Here is an 18,735-nt window from a genome sequence, read left to right on the forward strand (position 1 = left end):
ATTATTGATATTCATAAAATATCATTGAAATCAAAATTGTAGGAACACTTAATGAAAAAAAAGTTATAGAATTACTTTTAAAAAGTAATTCTTTCAAAAACCAAAATGTATATAGTTTATAACAGAAATTTTATTTGCTTTTCTCAGTATCATATTCTATGTCTGTACCAAAAATTATTAACATATTACTTGCATCATATATGTTCATTCTTTTTATGTAACTTTATACCTTTTTTATGTTAAATAACAAATTAAATGACATATACATATATCTACACATAATGTTTATGTACGTATGTGCATATGTATGTATATTCGTACAATCTATGCAAAATAGCAGCTATATAGTTTAATGTACAATAAACTTTGTAATGTCCATTTTGGCATTCATTATACAAACTTTTACATAATAGTTGTAGAACACAAACTTATTACATACTTATTTATATAATATTTACATGTATAGTTGAACCCGCATATTACACTGCTTTAACCCAAATACACATAGTATCATTCTACATTGATTTACTTTAAAACATAACAATTTCTTGTGCATGTTCTATGGCACATAATACAATTACAAATTTGCATTGTCAATTGTATAACTGGCTTATAGAAAACGTAATATCTGCATACATTTCTTTCAACTGGAAAATAGTAAGTGTAGATAACTGTAAGGAAACTAATTTGCTTTGATGTGCTAAATATTACTTAATGTGTGTGTATTGAAGTTTTTATCGCTATTAAGTTTGTTACATACCATAGGACTGTATATACATTACTGTTTATACAATTTTATGTACATATAAGGCATATATCAATAGATAAAGTAAAAAGTATGCATTATGTAGAATTGTTACAACAACATAAAAAAAGGTATACTGATACGCATTTTCAAAATTGATAAGTGTAATTTCGAATAAAATCAAATATTTTTACAAAAGGAATATACAAATATTTCAGGAAAAGTATATCAAGTATTACACTTATCGAATATAATGTTGGTAACAGTATACATTGAGTACAATTCACCTTATCAAGAAAGTGCGACATGTGGTAAGTGAAATAAATAGTCCTGATACTGAAATCGAAAACCAAATTGTCAAAGACAAATGAAAAATCAGTTGTGTAGAATAGTTTGTTTAGAATAAAAGAACCAAGTTGTACTGTTTTAAGAGACAAAATATTGCTTAATCACAGACATATTCATTTACTGTCCATCATGGCACATGTTTAGAATTTAGAAAGACAAAATATGGAAGCAGAGCTAAACTCTTCTTTCAAGGTGAAAACAATATACTGTCATTGTAGTGTGCACAAGAAATATACTACGTTTAAATGGTATATATAAAATGTACAACTGTTACAATTTTAACAGAATATTCTTTCACAACCTCGATAGGATAAATGTCTCACACGGGCAGTCTATTATAATTATCATACATTTTCTTACAACTTCACTAGTTTTTGGAAATAAATAAATGAAGTTGAATTCTTTTATAAGCACCAGTTTAACAGACCTCGCGTGACTCTGATATCGTCTGGTCGTTTGTATTCTTTCTTTTTTTTTTTTTTTTTTTATTAAATAGCTACTTTCCTCTAAAAGATTTTATGTATATAAAAACGTTAAAGCTCACTGCACACAGATTTGAGTTTTAGTGCAAAAATATCAAATGCTGTGTGATTAGGATTGCCAGGCTTGTAACATTTAGATATCTATTAATTTGTGTTCTTAATTTTTATAATTCATCTTGCAAATTTGAAGCTTTCATTATAGTTCATCGTCGATATGTTTACTTCCATGTACATAAGAAGGAGTTTGCGTTTCTTGCTCAATGTGAATAGAGGATTCACTATTTTCTTCTTCAGATGTTCGTAGTTTATCTTTAAAATCCTTAAGTGGATGAGAAGACATAATTTTATTATTATTCATGTTAAGATTAACGGAATGCTCAGTATTTGGTATACTTTTCTGATTATCTTGAATACAAATGGTTTCATCTTCTACTTTTTGTAACACTGCTTCTCCTCCATCTTTCATTATCGTTTCTACGTTCGTTGAACTTATTTGTGAACCTATTAATTGGAAATCATTGGTGTTTAGTGAAGATTCTTCATACGTTTGTTTCTCAACACTATTGTTATTAGTAACAGTCTCTGAAAAGTCTACGTTATTTGATTGTATATTCTTCAAAGATTTTAGAAGAGAGTTAACAAGCTCTTCTACCTCGTCAACCTCATTTTGACTTTGAGAAGATACGTTTGAGATAACATTATTAATAGTTTCTGTGCTTGTATTATCTGCAATATCCTTTGCAATATCAATATGTCCTTTATACTTTTTCACATGATCTTCAATTTTCTTCATGTATTCCTTATAATTTTTAATGTGGTCAGATTTTTGTACTTCTTCTAATTTTGTTAATATAAAATATCGAAAATCTTCAAATTTTCCAACCTTAATATCTTCATTTTTCTGAGGCATTTTAACAACTTCTTTAGATTTCATTTCTGGTTTCCTACTTTCAATGCTATCTTTTATAAATTCTGCAATATCCAGTTTTTCGAAACTTTTCAAATCTCTTTTCCAATTATTAATTACTACATCGTAGTAAGAATTTTCATTGAATTTTACAATCGTCTTTTCCACATATTTTTGTGCTCTGTTAGATAATATTTCTTGGTATTCTTTGTGCACAGCTTTACTAAATTGATCTAATAGGGTTAGATGTTTAATACTTTCATCTTCGATATCAAAAAGACCCAGTACCAATATTCTCAAATATTCATAGTTACTATCTTCTGTAATGCCGAGCTGTATCAACCTAATTAGTTGTTCACGATTCGGACCCTCGAACTTCATAGTCTTTAGCATTGTTGTTATAGTGTTCATATTTAATACCATAAGATCCATCTTCGTCAATAAATATTGTTTTAATAACTTTTGATTATTGGAATCCATTAACTGGCCCATTGTTGTAATGGACGGATTTGGAGAGACTTCAGTTAATTCTTTTAGAAACCATAAAACTTTACTTTTTAGAGACATATTTAATGAATTATCTACTTCACCTCGTGACTTCAATATCCAATTACAGTAGCCTTCTAATATGAAACTTCTAATTTGTAGGCCTTCATTTTGCTTCGTATCCGCGTATATCCGGTTAACAAAGACTTCTTTCAATTGACGCCATTGTTGTTCTATTAAAGTGCTATCTTCCGAATTCTTCGTGACATGAGTACATTTATTTGTCGACGCGATTCTTACTTCTCCACCAAGCAGATCTTTGACAATTTCTGCATGCAAATTAGAAAAAACAACTATGTCCTTTTCATCTTCTTCATGTTTCATCTCGGTGGCCATTTCTTCGCTTGCCTCACTGCTTCCAGATGTCTGTCATAAAAAAATATCTATCGATCTTTAGTTTCATTTTACAGTTGTATGAAATGTAAAAATATATGATTGTAAAAATATGGGCATGAATCGATAACTTAAAACTATATTATTACACGTATGCTATTCTATTACGGTTTAACAGAAGAAGGAGATAAGAACGAATTGAAAATATAGTAGATGTAGTAAATATGAAAATCAACAATTTAATTTCTTTAAAAATATAAAAACTTAAATAACAGTTTGCATTACACAATATTGCGAGCGTTTAAATAGTGTATATAATATTTTTGCTATATATCATAAATATTAAATAAAAAGTAACTTGTCATATGATAGTATGCAGATTTCTCACGACTAATTTACAAATGACACAATATTCTCGATTGACAATAGATTAGAAGATAAATCAATATCGTTTTATATAAATCAATATCCAAAGAAGAACATATTCAATGAAAATAATTGCCAAACACCAAGGAATACAGACCTGTGGTGTCATTTGCCGTGTAAGGAAGGATTTTAATGACCCTTTCAAACGTTCGAACATTGACAAATCGGTAGGTGCTTTTAATTGAACATCTTCATTAGAGAAGAAATTTCCTATAAGCATAGAAAAATTATAATCAAACTACATTCATATTTTAGCTTTTATATAAATAATTTGTTTACTAAAAATCTAAATTCAGTAAAAGTATTTAATAAAACAGTTTATATTATTTCTGTAAGAAATAATAATCTCTTACCAAGAGTAACTGTGAGATCACTGTTAGCGGCTGAAAAAGCTTTTAATAATTCCGAACTTTCAACACTGAATAAAAATACGACTGGAATAGTTACATCATCAACTTCTTTTCCATCTCCTGACATTGCAAACATAGGTGAAGTTGCAGCACTAGAACCTACAACATTATCTAATACTATTCCAGCAATAGCACCAGCTTGTTGTATTCTCCTTGCCTACAACCAAAATATATAACTATATAAGATTAATCTGAAACAATATTTACAATGTACACCAGATAAGTACTTATTATAAAATATTTTAATATTTTACGAAAAGCTCCCGTATAAATGTTATAAGGTCTATATAATAATCTGTAATTTTATGATAGCTAAAGAATTTTCGAAGATTTCATAATCATTTTACATAAAAAAGTATAAGTAAACAAAATTTAAAAATTTACAATTTATAATGTATTTAAATTCTTTACTTATAAAATCTCTCGAATTAATTTCTTTTATACTACATCTTAACATGTACGAGGAAAACACTGTTATATATGTATATAAATAACTGCCTCCTTGAAAACGGTTACTGTAGAATTAGAAAATATTTACCTTCTCTATAAACATACAATTTCCACGATGCATCATTGCTATCTTGCCTGCGAGATTATCTGCATTAAGAAGATCAGTGCAGGCAGAAATTGGATATGTAAAAGTAACTTTTCCAGTGATTTTATTTAATCCTTGTAACTCTAATCCAAAATGTGCTGGACCAGCAAACAATGTCACTTTCTGCGGTGGATTTGTATTTGGTTTCACAAATGTAACTACCTGTGGTTTAGTTTCGGCTTGCTGAGACTGCATTTTACTTATTTCTACCATTTCTTGCATGAATAACAAACCTTCCTCAGAATCTTGTGGTGTTTTTGCCTGTAGAAAATAAATGTATGCGTATTTTATTCAAATCGAGGTGTGTACTTGTAGCAATTTGCATATAAAAACTTTTGTACTACATTAGAAAAGGTGTGTAAAAGTTGAACTCGTCCATCTGCTAAGGTTAAAGTTGTTATTCCCATATCGCTTAACAATTTCATATGTTCCAAATTGTTAGCCTATAACGGAAAATAGTTTTTCTCTCGTTTAAAAAATACTTACATACGATCTCTTGTAATTTAAGCAATATTCATTACCTGAAATTGGGCAGCACTCAATCTCCTCTTTATTGTCCGCCTTGGGCATACATCTTCAACCATATTTCTCAAAGGCAAACGTACTGAAGCAGGAAATAAATGTAGACTGTTAGGGCAAGTGCGATCCATTTCATCCACATGCACCATATCACGTTCAAAATCTTGCTTCATTTCGTGAAATGTGAAGATGTAAAGTATAAGTATACAGTTTACTATAAAATTTAATTTTTAAATTATTTACACACTTACCGAAGAAACATTAGTTCTTTTGGAAGCAAGTGTTAATGGTAACAAATGTCCTTCAGTTGTAAAAATGAATTCATCTAGATCTAAAATCAATTCGCTTGGTTCCGCGAATAATAAAAACAAGTATTTGAATGTTTCTGACAGTACAAAGCTATCCATTGTATCATCATGTTTATTTGTTCTAACGTCTGAGACGGCTGCATAACCGCATGGTACTCTAGCATAAGTTTGTAGACTTCTTAGTACCTTACGTCCAACACCTAAATAATAATGATCACCCGTAGCACGATAAAGGAAGTAAGTTGATTCTAGAAACTCTGGTCTTAAAGGATGGTGCCCCCAATGTATCTAGAATTATACAAATTTAGAAATATTTTTAATATAAAACACAAATTTTAACTACCTCAAAAAAAAGTAGATACCTGAAAATCAGTAGTAAATGCTTCTGGTATAAAATTATGTCTTTGCATCACTTGATACAGCATTTCATGAGTTTCGACAGCAGGTTTAATATCACCTTTTAATACCTGTAAATATTAAATAAATACAATAATATTTATGAAATAAACGATTTAAAATGTATACATATTGTCACAAACTTACCTGCAACCCAGGCCAAAAAGCTAATAACGCATCCATGAAATTTTTGGAATTTGTATTTGGTCTATGCATATGTACATCTAACAACATCGGTCCTTGACTTACATACTTCATTACAGCTTGATAATGCTTATTAAACCTTCCTAAATATTTTTCATCTCCTGCATAACGTTAGTATTTCAGTTAATTATTGCAACCTTCATTATAAAACTATAAATATAGTAATGATTATATAATAGTTACATTTATAGTATTATTAATGATTATATAATAGTTACCTAATAAAATGTACGCTTTAAGACAATATTCATAGTAGGAGTCTATACCTGCTCCCACACCAGAATCTCTTCGTACCCAGTCACCAGAATGTACATTTAATACACTACCCATTAAATCGGTACCTCGATGACGCATTCTCCATAAAACATCCATCGCTTTTTGTGCTTTCTCCTACATCATACAATAATGTACAATAAAATACAATCAATTATTTTTATAAAAATGATTACCTCAAAAATTGATTCTCCTGTTAATCTCGACAATGCTGCCATTTCTAAAATCATACTACCTGCACAGGCTGTACATGTTTCTCTTGACATTTCCAAGGGTACCCCTTTCATACCATATTTTAAATTTATCTAGAGGAAACATACAACCAGAACTTTTTACTACTTCCAGATTTTTCATATATACTAATATAACATAATACACTCAAATATGATTACTCTGCCATATGGTATTCCTGTTGTTGTGTTAAATGCTGGTAGAAATCTGTATCCTAAATCTTTTGCTAAATTTAGAAGTTCACCTCGATACCATGGCATTATATCAGCTCGTTGTTGCAAATACTCTGCCAGTATATGACCACTTAGAAGACCTCTGTTGGACAAATTATTTAAAAAGAAACATTGATTACTGTTTGTATGAAAATAATATAGGATATTAAAATGTAGTAAAGAACATATTTTACCCAAGCATTCTAATATTGGTTTCAAATAAAGAAACAATAACATCTGTATCGAAGCTAACATCTCTGGCAACAAGTTTAACCGCATTTTCAAATTCTTCTAAATCTCCCAACACCTAATAAATAATTACAACTAAGTTACCAAATACTTTATAAACTTTGGAACTTTTGTATAAAATATAAAAAATAAACTTACCACAAGTGTATCCAATGTGTCAACCAACGTAAGTGAAAAACTGTAAATAAATATTATACATTTATGTAATTGTGTTTTTTGTACGAAATAAGGTTAAATTAATTATTAATAACTTAACTTTACAAATATATGTTTCAATAAAATTTCATAAAGTGGTAATCCTAAAGAATAGTTTTGTTCAAAATGAAACTTTTCAAAATATTACAGAATATCATAAAATCTAGTTCTTACTTTCCCAACGTGGAATCTATATCACCCCTGTTTGGTTCCGATCCTCGATACCGTCCTTTACAACTCAATGGCATTAATTCATCAGCAGGATATGCATTATCCTTTAATACATAAATTTAATTCTTTAGTTATCATGTAAACATATATTTCCATAATAAAATTATCAAGCCATTTCATGACTAACATGAATGTTATTTCTTCTAAAATAACTACTATTCAATTTCAGTATTATGGCTTGTAATTTTACCTTTAAATTGATGTTATAAATTTATTACAAATCTATGGAAAAATTTATATAAACTTTACCATGTAAGCATTATATGCATGATAAAACATATCCCGGGATTCTTCTCTATAATTAAAATTATAAAATTAGTAAAAAAAATGTATATATATATATATATATACATATGCATTAGACTATAAAATTATACAATGATACAAACTTTAATGTGTCACGTTCTTCTTTGCTCATATATTCCAATGGATCATCTTCGGATGCAACTAGCAATGCTTGTATGCAACATCCAAACATAAGTAACCCCCAAATTAAAAAATCACAAGCCATTTTTTTATACTAAAAAATGTACTCCTCTTGATGTCAAGATCTTGTACATGTAATAGCACACATTGTCTTTCATAAATGTTCCTGATTTATCTTACCAGAAGATCATTATAGCACAATAATCAAATTGTATACTTCATTATAGACTGTAAATGCACCTATTCACAACACCTTTTCCTTTAGTTAATGATCCTTATCTTGGTTTCTTCTGCAACATGTTTTACAGATGCAAGCACCATAAACTTATTAAAATATAAATCTTTTGTAGAATGCTATGAATGAGATAGGAGTTCACATCACTTAGTCCTTGTCATTGATTAAAAATAACTTTCAATACGTGTAAAAAAATGAAAAATGGCAATTCAAATTAGGCACAGTCTATAGGTTAGAAAAGTCTTTAATTATTTTTCACGAAATTTGGTGGTGTGTCAAATTATGACTGACAATTGGCAGAAAAGGTATATATCATTAAATACAATACAGCAAGAAATAAACCGGCAATAATAACAGGTGATTGCGTATTTTCATCAAGGCCAGATGATGTGGCTACTGTCAGTTTGCTGTTGTTCAAACGATTTTCCACCTCGAGCTATGATATATACGTCTAGGAGACACCATATGTTTCGTAACACTTATGATACTTTTATTTTGTATTAAGTATTTTTTATTTAAATATGCTGCAGTTACATTAGAAACTGTGTTTGCAAAAAATCTAATGAAATGCGATACCCTATTCACGATTATAATAGCAAACGTTCTCATCGAAAAGTTAACCTCTTAATAACAGCACAACTGAGTAGGAGAATCACGTGACTGCTAGACAATTTATGGAAGTTTATCAGAAATTTAAATTGTGTTACACGTAACATTTTGCTTCGATATACAAGTTCGACAATCGAATAATTTTTATTTTGATCTCATCAAAATTGCAAATTTCATCTAGATGTAAAAACACATTGTAATGATAAATATACATATGAATTAAGTTAAAGATTTATTCGAGTCGCGTGGTATGAGCAGCGCGTACTACGAATAGAACTCTCTCTCTCTCTCTCTCTCTCTCTCTCTCTCGCTCTCTGGTGGTTGTATAGTATCTATTATATCCACAATGTGTAAATTAACATAATGATGCGTTCACAGCAGTTCACGATCGCTTAATTGCGCGATTTTTAATAAGAACCTTAGGAGCGTTGGTTGGTTGCTATTGCCTCATCCATGAGTAAAAAGAAAGAGATTTGAAAAATTGAATTAGAAGAGAACGCGCGGGATCAACGCTTGTTTTCGTCGCGCTCGGGTAGGAGGCGCCGTCTCGTCTGTTTGCCGATTGAGTTGCGTTTTGAAGCCTGAAGCGCGCATAAACCATCAAAGCCGGCGACGAGCAGACGAAAGTGCCGTAGCCGTGCAATGAACTCGTATTTTGCACGCTAAACATCGACGAGAGAAAATTGTATGTACGTTCTTTTCGTAACTTTTCATTCAAGCAAATAATTTACTGAATAAAAAATGAAGCTTTTAACGCATAACATGTTAACTTCAAAATGCTTGAAAGGCGTAACTGTTGGATATCCCTTAGGAATCGTTGTAAGTGTCAAACGTGTTTAATTTTTAAGGTTAATTTAACTAAAGGTTAAACAAGATTTTTGTAAGAAATGTTAACATGTTTTTACGGAAATAATTATATTAAGTATAAGAGTTCAATTTGAATAAGATTGCTTGTAACCACAAAAGTGTACGTACTTAAATTTGTAGGCAAAAGATATTAAAGTGTCTGAAGTGGACTTCAATTCAGAATTTATTGCAAGAATAATTCCAAAACTTGATTGGGGTACCTTATGGAAAGCAGCAGAGAGTGTAAGTTTACTATATTAAAGTTTCAATTTAAATGGAATCAATTTTTTATGACATTATAAATTAGAATCTTAACATTTTCTAGTAATTAACTACTAAATGATATAATGTTAAATGAAATAAGTAAATACGAGCATGTTTATATACATTCAAAATATTTTTAAAGAAAAGAAGAGAAACATTTTTATTTAACTGTTGTAATAATTTTTTAAATCTTTTTTTATTATAATAATGTATTTTGAGAAAGTGAACCCTTAAACCAGACTGAATTGAAAAATTGCATATAATGCTGAAAATAATTCGTACTCTAAATATTCAGAACTCTGTAATAGTTGACATTCTTAATTAGTTAGTTTCAATGCTACATGAAAACAACATTTTTATACTAAAATATTGCTCATAAAAATTTCATTATGTTTACTAACTATAACAAATGTATTAGGAGAAACAGGCATCTAATTTGTTAAGTCTAGATTTATGTATCAGTAAAAAAAGATGATCTCTGGATATACGTTAATATTATTATTTACAAATACATATAGTTGTTTATTGCTGCGATCTTTAAATAACATCATATTTATGTTCTTAAGCTTATAAAAAAAGATTATTTTAACATAAAAAGTATGTAAAACTGATTCTTTTTTTTCCGTTCCATGATATTATAATTTCTTTGATAAACACTATATTTTAAATAAAAAGTATGTAAAACTGATTCTTTTTTTTCCATTCCATGATATTATGATTTCTTTGATAAACACTATATTTTAAATCTATGTACTGTTACAAATTACATATGAAATGTTAAACAGATAGGCCATGTTGGAGAGTTGCCACAAACTTTGATTCAAGATTTTGAAACGAATGAAGAATTCTTGAAGAAAGTTCACCATGTATTACTCGAAGTTGAAGTTATTAATGGAGATCTATTGTGCCCAGAATCTGGTAGAAAATTTCCTATTAATGATGGTATACCAAATATGCTCTTAAATGAAGATGAAGTTTAAACATTCAAAATAAATGTAAATGTTAATATACATTGTTTTTTATAAGTAGTAGATGTTTAAATGTATACAAAAATTTATTTATGTTTCATACTTCTGTTGCCATCTAGTAAAAATAGATATTAACTATCATTTAAAATTATACAATACAATAAATATAGTAAAAACTATGAAATTTACTGAACTATAGTAAAATCTTTGAACGCTGTAGATCATTTGTCAACTGTACATTATATGTATATCAATGTACAATACTTTATAGTGCATAATATCTGTGAAGTATTATAGTACATACTATATCTATTGAATTTCATTAATAAATTATTACACAAGAAGAATGGTTATGGATGTCTTCTTTATTGTACAGATATGTGTAAATACAATGAAATACAATGTTTGTATCACTGCGATATTCTGTATACACCATTTGCATTTACATCATGTTTATAGTGCTAATTGTGAATTGTTCTGATTCATTTTTTAGTATATTCATTATTTAATTTATAAAATTTTGACTACAAGTATTCGACCTAATATTTTTTTGACAATATGTTACCATGACCATATGAAACAAGAAATAATTTGTAAAATATCTAAATATATAGATTTCCTTTTATATATTTATACTGCATAAAATCTGTTAAAAATAGTTTTATTTCTGTAAATAAAATAATGTGTATGTAAGAGAAATTGCTTGGAACTTGAAATCTTAATTATGAAGTAGGGTAACACTATTAATATTTAACATTATTATTCGAATATACAATGACTATCTTATCTTAATAATGTAACAGAAAATCCACTTTGGATCAACGAATTTCGCATGGTAAAATACATTTATTACTTTAATGACAGCAAAATGTAACTAACATCTATTAGATACAACCTTCTATATTTTCTAACTAATTTCTATGTGATATGAAAAAAAGTGGTGACAAGAACTTTTTGTTCATATTATACCATTGTAAAATAGTATTTTGGAATAAGAGTTTGGATGGAAGAGTTTTGATACAAACAAATTTGGCAATTTATACATTTGACTTTTAGTCACTCCATAGCAATACATCCCATAGACAAACCTTAAACCGTTGTATATTCAAACAATTGAAAGATTGTTACATTGAAATATTTAATTACAATGATAATCTAATCGAAGTATATATTCATTCATTCCATTTAATGTTAACCTTCTGCGTGTAATATCAGGCAATACTCAAAATATAGTCAAAATAGATTATTTTACGCCTTCTAGTTTTTAAGAGTCAAAAAGCTATAAAAATAGCTCTCAACTAATGTTTCAGCCACAGCCCGTCTGTTATTAATTTTTTACTCACATATTAAGTTTCTTAAAGGCAGGATTATTTTGGATTAAGCTATGAAAATACTTTTGTACATTGATTTAACTATAGCACATATAAATATTAAGTTTTTTCCTTGTTTAGTTTATTATTAGAAACCCTATTTTGGTTATGGCCTAAATTGTATGCAATAATCGACTGGGAGTTTGCATCATGGATATGCAAATTTGTATTCGTATCGTTTCTACTTACTACATTTAAAAATTCATACAGTTTGTAAAAGTAAGATCTTCCCAAATGTTTTTCACATAAACAAACTTTTTTTTCACGCGTACATCATGTCAAATACTTAATAATACTGCATATATAGGACCTAGTTACATACTATTAATTATAAATTCGTTAATTCACAAACAAAATTGTGATCTTAAGGATTGGTTAGTGCTGGAATATAATAGTATTAAATTTTTATATTTCTTAAATAATTCATCAAGTTAAAATAATGGAATTCTCAACAAACATATGTGATGTAATAAGTATAATGTTTGTAATCCAAAACACGTTGGTAGAAGAACGTATTTAGATTCAAATAAAGATGTCTTTATATCTATATGAAAGTGTGTTATAGAATATTTCAACATTCTAACCAATTTTAATATATTTCAACACTTCATTTCCTTAAGACAAGACAATCGTTTAAGGTTGAACAGAATTTAAGAAACAAATACGTTATACCACAGATACTAAAATTCGCATTGATACTGATATAGAATTAATTACTACCACTATGAAATCTACCATGTCACATTGAATTAAAACAATTAGAGATATTTGATTTACTTTTGCAAAGAAGTTTATCTATAATCTTTTCTTTAAATACGATATATAGATAATTCAATGACCAGTCAAACGTTTTTTAAAATTATTTTATGAACATGTAGAAATTTGGACACATTGAAGTACAATCAACGCTCGTAAGATATGTCACAAATGGAAGCATTAAGATACTTTCAAATTCATAACACATAGTAGTTTATGATAATATGATATACTTTTTAAATTATCTAAAGTGTATATGAGAATGTAAGTAAATTTGAACACTTCTTTGCACATCTTTTTATAATCCATCTAATTTGTCCGCATTATTTTACTAGAGATTTAGATATTTTACTTTTTCTCATACGAAATATATTGAAATAAATGTTTTAAAACACCAAAATATGATATAAGGTGCATATTAATTTATAACAAATATTACGTAATATAACTTCAATAGGAATATAAACAATAAATAAAACATACAATCTATTAATATTTATCTAAAGCATTAATATTCTTTAAAAAAAACTTAATCATATAACACATTGGAAGTTAACAAACTAATATTTCAGTTGATTTTAAAAATAATCAACTGTTTCTTTAAATTCATGGAATTGCATTCAAATTTATATGCATAAATTAAATGATTAACATACAAAAACATTAACATAAAAGTAAAACAACAATCGTTTCGTTTCAACAAATATATAAATTAAAAAAAAAGCAATTACATAAGTTTCATTTACCACGACATTCTGAATTTATTGCATTCCTTTGGGAATAAATGGAACCTTGAGTTAACCCTCGTAATGGACCTTTCCTCAGTTGTGGATCTGGACCTTTAGCAGTATAAAATTTTCCAGAAACTAAGCCTGTATCATGCCCATGTGACACTATTTTGGTAAATGTGTTATTTGTTATCAAATTTGGATCTGGCCCTGACCATGGCGCATAATCGGGACTACAAAAATTGTGATAAAAATAATAATTACAACTTTACAATTGTGAAGTGTGCAATTACATATATAAAGTATGAATTAAAGAATGTTAGTTAATAGAAACAGAAAATTTTTAACTTACAGAAGTAAATCATTATTGGCTCCCTTTGGTAAATCAGAATTTGGTCCAACAGGTTTTGTTAGATATGGAGATTTATATTCATTATCTTCTCTAGTACTGGTTCCTCGAGAGACTCTAGAATATTAATTTAACACATATCATGTGTTTAACTTTATTTATTTAACGTGAAAATGATATATTAGTATAAAAATTTAATTGCGATGCAAAAATATAACTTACTTTGGTATTTCTATCTTATTTTTACATCGCTTAGATTTTTCCACTTCCGGATCTTTTATTACTTTCTTAATTGGTGAAGCGGTTAATTTTACTGCTTCAGTTATTGGAGGGCTGTCTTCTTTTTCATCACTTCTATTGCTGTAAGTTTTTATATAGGCTTACTTAATGTATAACTTGTACTTACATAGCATACATTAGTAATCAAATTTTTAAAAAACTTTGAAAACAATGTCACTTTATACAATTAATTGTTTGTAATATATATTATTAATACCAGTTGACGTGGAACAATTTTACTTTTCATTTCGTCTACATTTATAGTTTTTTACGTATTGTGTTATTCCGTAATTATTTGCGTTAAAAAGATACTAAATTTTAACTTTACCCGTTTCAACAATGTAATTGATTTGAATGAAAAATATTTAAAACTGTTAACATATATCAAAATATATATAATTAATATTTTAATTTACTTCTCACTGCTAGATGCACATGGAGGTTTTGTAGCTTCTTCTGTAACCATAATGTCCAATATATGTATAGCTCTCTCTTCGTCATAATCAACACTATCCATTGCAAGCGCTATTACTCTTTCTGGTACGGTCTTATATTTCTCCATTAAACGTGCTTTCACTGAAAAATTTTATTACGATTTCCCGTGAAATGACTATATTAGCATTTTAGAAAAATATAAAATAATTTACTTTTATTTTTCTCCTCTAAACTTTTCATTCGTGGTGGAGGAGTAGGAGCAGCTTGTTGTTTATTTCTCGCTGCCTGTAAAAATACAATTTAAAGTGAATTAAAATGATTATAGAAGTTAAGTAAAGAAAAAAGAAAGAGTTTAGTGTATTACTTGTTCTTCTTCCTTCTTCCTTGCTAATGATCTAGGAGCTGTAGGATTTCGTTTCTCATAGCCCAAATCAATCAGTTTTTCTGAAGCTTTCTGGACATTATTATCACTTTGTTCCAAAATATCAAGCAACATAGTCTCTTCCACTTTGGGAAATATATTTTTCAGGTACCTGTAGATACATGTTCAATGTATTAATTACTATAATTATTGGATCTCTCATCAAGTACAAGTACAGACAAAATCTACAATACAAGATAAAATATTACACAATTCATAATTTATTAATAAATCAAAGCAAATGTACGATCAGTTATTGAAAGAAATATTACATAATTCACTAAGAACAATAATTGGAATAGTATAAACGTACATGTGATAAACACTTTGGCAATTTGACATCAACAGAGTTAATATATACTTACTACAGATAACTTAAATATACTGAAAATTTCAAAATATTGAGACAATAATATATATATTCTTTGATTGTATAAGGAATACATATAAATATTTTAGATTGTAATATACGTGCACATACTACCATGCTTGAATCATGATTCCTTTAAATAAATGAGTTTCTTTTATTGTATACATATGTTAAGATTGTTTATAACAGTTTTTACTTACAATTTTAATATATAATAATAATTAAATATTTCATATGTATTCAGAATTATTTAAAATAATTTGTATACGTGAATTTGAATATGTACATTTTGAGAAACTCATTTATTGATGCAAAGTTTCTTAAAATAATATAAGAGACAATATGTTAATAAAAAATATAAGCTTCAATTCGCCACTAAAAATTGAACAGAAAATACATTGATGATATAAAACTGAAACCAACCTATCTACGATCTGTGTAAATCTTACATTATCCAACATGTGTTGTATTGTAAACCAGGAAGAAACTGAAATAAAAAATGAGTTCTAAATCACGCATACCATATGTAAAATAAGAACGAAATGAAAATAATGTCTAGGAAATAAAAGATCAGCAAAAGAAATAGAAAATGTACGTAAAGTGTAATTGGCCTGTTTAAGAATACTTTTTTCAAAACTACTTAATATGGATTTACTTCATACATGTGATTCATATCTTCACAAAACTTCACTAAGTCAATTGCACTATGAAGTTCTGCATTCCTTCATTACACGAATGGTTGTAATACTGTTGTTTTAAAATTGTACTTAAGGAGTTGCAGCACATTGCAAATAATTGTAGAAAATTTGTACTTTCTTCATATAAATTATTCAAAAAATATTGAATTATACAATTGATCTACAATGTGCATTCGAACATGCTATCACTACACAGTACCGAACGTCTTATGCGCGTATAAAATATATCAGACATATAAAATGAAAAAGTACTTCACTTTTTATCTGATATATTTCAGATATATATATCAGATATATAGAATGAAAAAGTACTTTATTTTTTATCTGATATATTTCTCTGTGACTATCACAAAATACAATATCAACATCTAGCATCCATATTGGGTGAAACTGAAATTGTAAGAATGGGAAAAACCTAAGTTTCATTTTTGGGGAGTTAGGGGTTGGCCGAGTTCCCCGAGGTGGACTCAATGTTAGAGCTGCATGTATAGTGTGAGGTGGTAATCTCCATCTTGGTATTGCATAGTTTGAATGCACTCCCACAGGTGTGCATGGTCCTGGAGTACAAAGGGGATTCTTTTCCACTTGAAGAGCGCTGACAACCAAAGCTGCTCTGTTATGGTATCTGAAAGACATCAGCTACCACCTTAACACTAGATCTAATATAGTTCTATTCAAACTTATTGATAAAGGAAATAATATTTAACCAGTATAAGAATATAACAGAATATGCAATAAAGCTGTTTTGTGTGATTTCATAATATGATCTGTAGTTAAGAGTGTAAGAATTGTGATGAATAAAAGTTATAGAAAAGATTAATGAATAGGTTCAATTACATTGTGATATTTATTTTTTTAAACTTACTTTTTTAGAAGAAGTCGAATGTGGGTGTCAGACACTGTTGGGAACATGGCATTGATTTTAGCAACTTGCAACTCGGTATCTGAATTTTGTGTCAAACTTGTCTCCATGTTCTTTATTGGTGTTGGCGATCCTAACGTCATGTCTCCAAGTCTATTTGTCATTGCACTAACTGATTTCAACGATAACGGAGTTTTTAGCTCCTACATAAATTGCATTTTTTAGTCAGCACTGATTTTCTTATCAATTAATTATTTAATATTAATAAATGTATTTACATTTCTAATTCCAATATTATACTAATGAACAATGATTTTATTCTAGCACATAATTATCTACCAAAATGAGTAATACGTTTTCAATTTAGTTACCTACCTGTAGACTAGGAGGTAAAAATGCAAGTTGTGGATTAAGATAGGGAGACGGTGTTGGATAGATTTGCGGAGCTCTGTGAGCTCCTGCATAACCTATGTGTCCACCACCTCCATTTCCTCCAGTCTATTATTTTGTATCATATTTTATATTTTATCCAAATGCAGCATGTGCATATGATAAAAACACATATATTGGGAGTGCAATTACAAAGATTTTAAATCTGTGCTTGTGTGCATGATTTATAAATATCCAAATGTTACTTATACATAAAAATGAATGTGTACATTTAAAGATAATTTTGTACAACAAATTTCATCACAGCAGGAATTTTTTACTGACCTGCATAGGTATATCTTGGGAAGTTACAGTCGTAGCAGAACTCAGTGCCATTGAATTTTGTGATTGTATGTACTGAGAATACTGCCAATATCTTACTCTTGGATCTTCCCATGTTGTCGTTCGATTAAAATGATTTATAAAATATCTGAAAAATGTTCGATCGAATTGACGTTTGAAATCATCGACTGTCATTAAAATTTTTTCCTTTATCGCGTTATATGTTATTTTTCGATATAAAGTTTTGTATAATGATTTTTATATAATTATTATTTACAAATGCATGAATAGATAAATGTTTGAACAATTTTCAATTTTGTTTATCAATATATATAAATAATTTCATATATATCGTTAAAGTAAACGACAAAGCAAGGTAAGACATCGTTGCATAACATAAGTTGTTACAATAATGTTTTTCATTGCTAGGATTCTTTTATTATCAATTCAACTAATGAAATAAAAGTAGTTTTACGAAAATTTACATACGGACGTCCACTTCTGATATCATATCTACATTCCCAACCGGGTGGCAATTGACTCCTGTCAGATTCTTCAGCCATCTTTGCGTATTTTGATAACTCGCAATACAACTGATGCCACTGTGGCGTATTTACTAACTGTGATCAAATTTAATTATGCTTGCTTCATATTCTGTGATGTATTGCCTTATTTTAATAATGATTTCTTTTTACTATTTAATATAGTCAAAAAATATGTCCATCAATTATTGTTATCTAAAACATGTAAAACTTATTTTTCAAATAATCAATATATGTATGATTTTTATATATCTTT

General features: G+C 28.3%; 3 protein-coding genes across 7 annotated transcripts; 1 reads left to right on the forward strand and 2 right to left on the reverse strand.

Annotated features, from left to right (window-relative positions):
• Positions 1-112: 112 nt before the first annotated feature.
• Edem2 (ER degradation enhancer, mannosidase alpha-like 2) lies at positions 113-9,013 on the reverse strand. Of its 3 annotated transcripts, none has more exons than XM_076521238.1 (18): positions 8,893-9,013; positions 8,000-8,326; positions 7,860-7,905; positions 7,554-7,654; positions 7,323-7,362; positions 7,130-7,242; positions 6,885-7,038; positions 6,669-6,797; positions 6,438-6,609; positions 6,163-6,320; positions 5,982-6,086; positions 5,563-5,907; positions 5,314-5,478; positions 5,137-5,235; positions 4,736-5,053; positions 4,141-4,354; positions 3,885-3,997; positions 113-3,394 (listed from the first exon to the last, which is right to left on the reverse strand). In XM_076521238.1, exons 2-18 carry the CDS (start codon positions 8,119-8,121, stop codon positions 1,772-1,774), a joined length of 4,017 nt encoding a protein of 1,338 aa, XP_076377353.1. In that variant the 5' UTR covers positions 8,122-8,326; positions 8,893-9,013; the 3' UTR covers positions 113-1,771. The 3 variants fall into 3 exon arrangements, with proteins under 3 accessions (XP_076377353.1, XP_076377345.1, XP_076377344.1); XM_076521230.1 differs by having other exon boundaries at positions 8,848-8,930; XM_076521229.1 differs by having other exon boundaries at positions 8,000-8,938.
• Positions 9,014-9,431: 418 nt separating this feature from the next.
• Positions 9,432-11,377, forward strand: Trmt112 (tRNA methyltransferase subunit 11-2). Its single transcript, XM_076521268.1, has 3 exons — positions 9,432-9,699; positions 9,868-9,969; positions 10,776-11,377. Exons 1-3 carry the CDS (start codon positions 9,622-9,624, stop codon positions 10,968-10,970), a joined length of 375 nt encoding a protein of 124 aa, XP_076377383.1. The 5' UTR covers positions 9,432-9,621; the 3' UTR covers positions 10,971-11,377.
• On the reverse strand, positions 11,304-18,570 carry LOC117228870 (uncharacterized). 3 transcript variants are annotated; one of them, XM_033484897.2, is made up of 11 exons: positions 18,427-18,570; positions 17,941-18,085; positions 17,602-17,724; positions 17,230-17,429; positions 16,780-16,989; positions 15,240-15,408; positions 15,088-15,160; positions 14,857-15,016; positions 14,384-14,521; positions 14,165-14,278; positions 11,304-14,045 (listed from the first exon to the last, which is right to left on the reverse strand). In XM_033484897.2, exons 1-11 carry the CDS (start codon positions 18,498-18,500, stop codon positions 13,823-13,825), a joined length of 1,629 nt encoding a protein of 542 aa, XP_033340788.1. In that variant the 5' UTR covers positions 18,501-18,570; the 3' UTR covers positions 11,304-13,822. The 3 variants fall into 3 exon arrangements, with proteins under 3 accessions (XP_033340788.1, XP_033340789.1, XP_033340791.1); XM_033484898.2 differs by lacking the exon at positions 17,602-17,724; XM_033484900.2 differs by lacking the exon at positions 16,780-16,989.
• Between the last annotated feature and the right edge of the window lie 165 nt (positions 18,571-18,735).

The sequence above is a fragment of the Megalopta genalis genome, chromosome 1, assembly GCF_051020955.1.
Source record: "Megalopta genalis isolate 19385.01 chromosome 1, iyMegGena1_principal, whole genome shotgun sequence".
Lineage (NCBI taxonomy): Eukaryota > Metazoa > Arthropoda > Insecta > Hymenoptera > Halictidae > Megalopta > Megalopta genalis.

What these genes read in the sequence shown, in the direction of transcription:
- LOC117228870 (XM_033484897.2), bottom strand. Translation starts at nt 18,500, where the DNA reads ATGGCTGAAGAATCTGACAGGAGTCAATTGCCACCCGGTTGGGAATGT. An exon ending in GATATCAGAAGTGGACGTCC is followed by an intron (nt 18,086 to 18,426) that starts GTATGTAAATTT and finishes AACATTTTTCAG; the next exon opens with ATATTTTATAAATCATTTTA. An exon ending in TTTAGAGGAGAAAAATAAAA is followed by an intron (nt 15,017 to 15,087) that starts GTAAATTATTTT and finishes AAAATTTTTCAG; the next exon opens with TGAAAGCACGTTTAATGGAG.
- Trmt112 (XM_076521268.1), top strand. Translation starts at nt 9,622, where the DNA reads ATGAAGCTTTTAACGCATAACATGTTAACTTCAAAATGCTTGAAAGGC. An exon ending in GATATCCCTTAGGAATCGTT is followed by an intron (nt 9,700 to 9,867) that starts GTAAGTGTCAAA and finishes TTAAATTTGTAG; the next exon opens with GCAAAAGATATTAAAGTGTC. An exon ending in TATGGAAAGCAGCAGAGAGT is followed by an intron (nt 9,970 to 10,775) that starts GTAAGTTTACTA and finishes AATGTTAAACAG; the next exon opens with ATAGGCCATGTTGGAGAGTT.
- Edem2 (XM_076521238.1), bottom strand. Translation starts at nt 8,121, where the DNA reads ATGGCTTGTGATTTTTTAATTTGGGGGTTACTTATGTTTGGATGTTGC. An exon ending in ACCAATATTAGAATGCTTGG is followed by an intron (nt 7,039 to 7,129) that starts GTAAAATATGTT and finishes TTTGTCCAACAG; the next exon opens with AGGTCTTCTAAGTGGTCATA. An exon ending in AAAGAACTAATGTTTCTTCG is followed by an intron (nt 5,479 to 5,562) that starts GTAAGTGTGTAA and finishes CACGAAATGAAG; the next exon opens with CAAGATTTTGAACGTGATAT.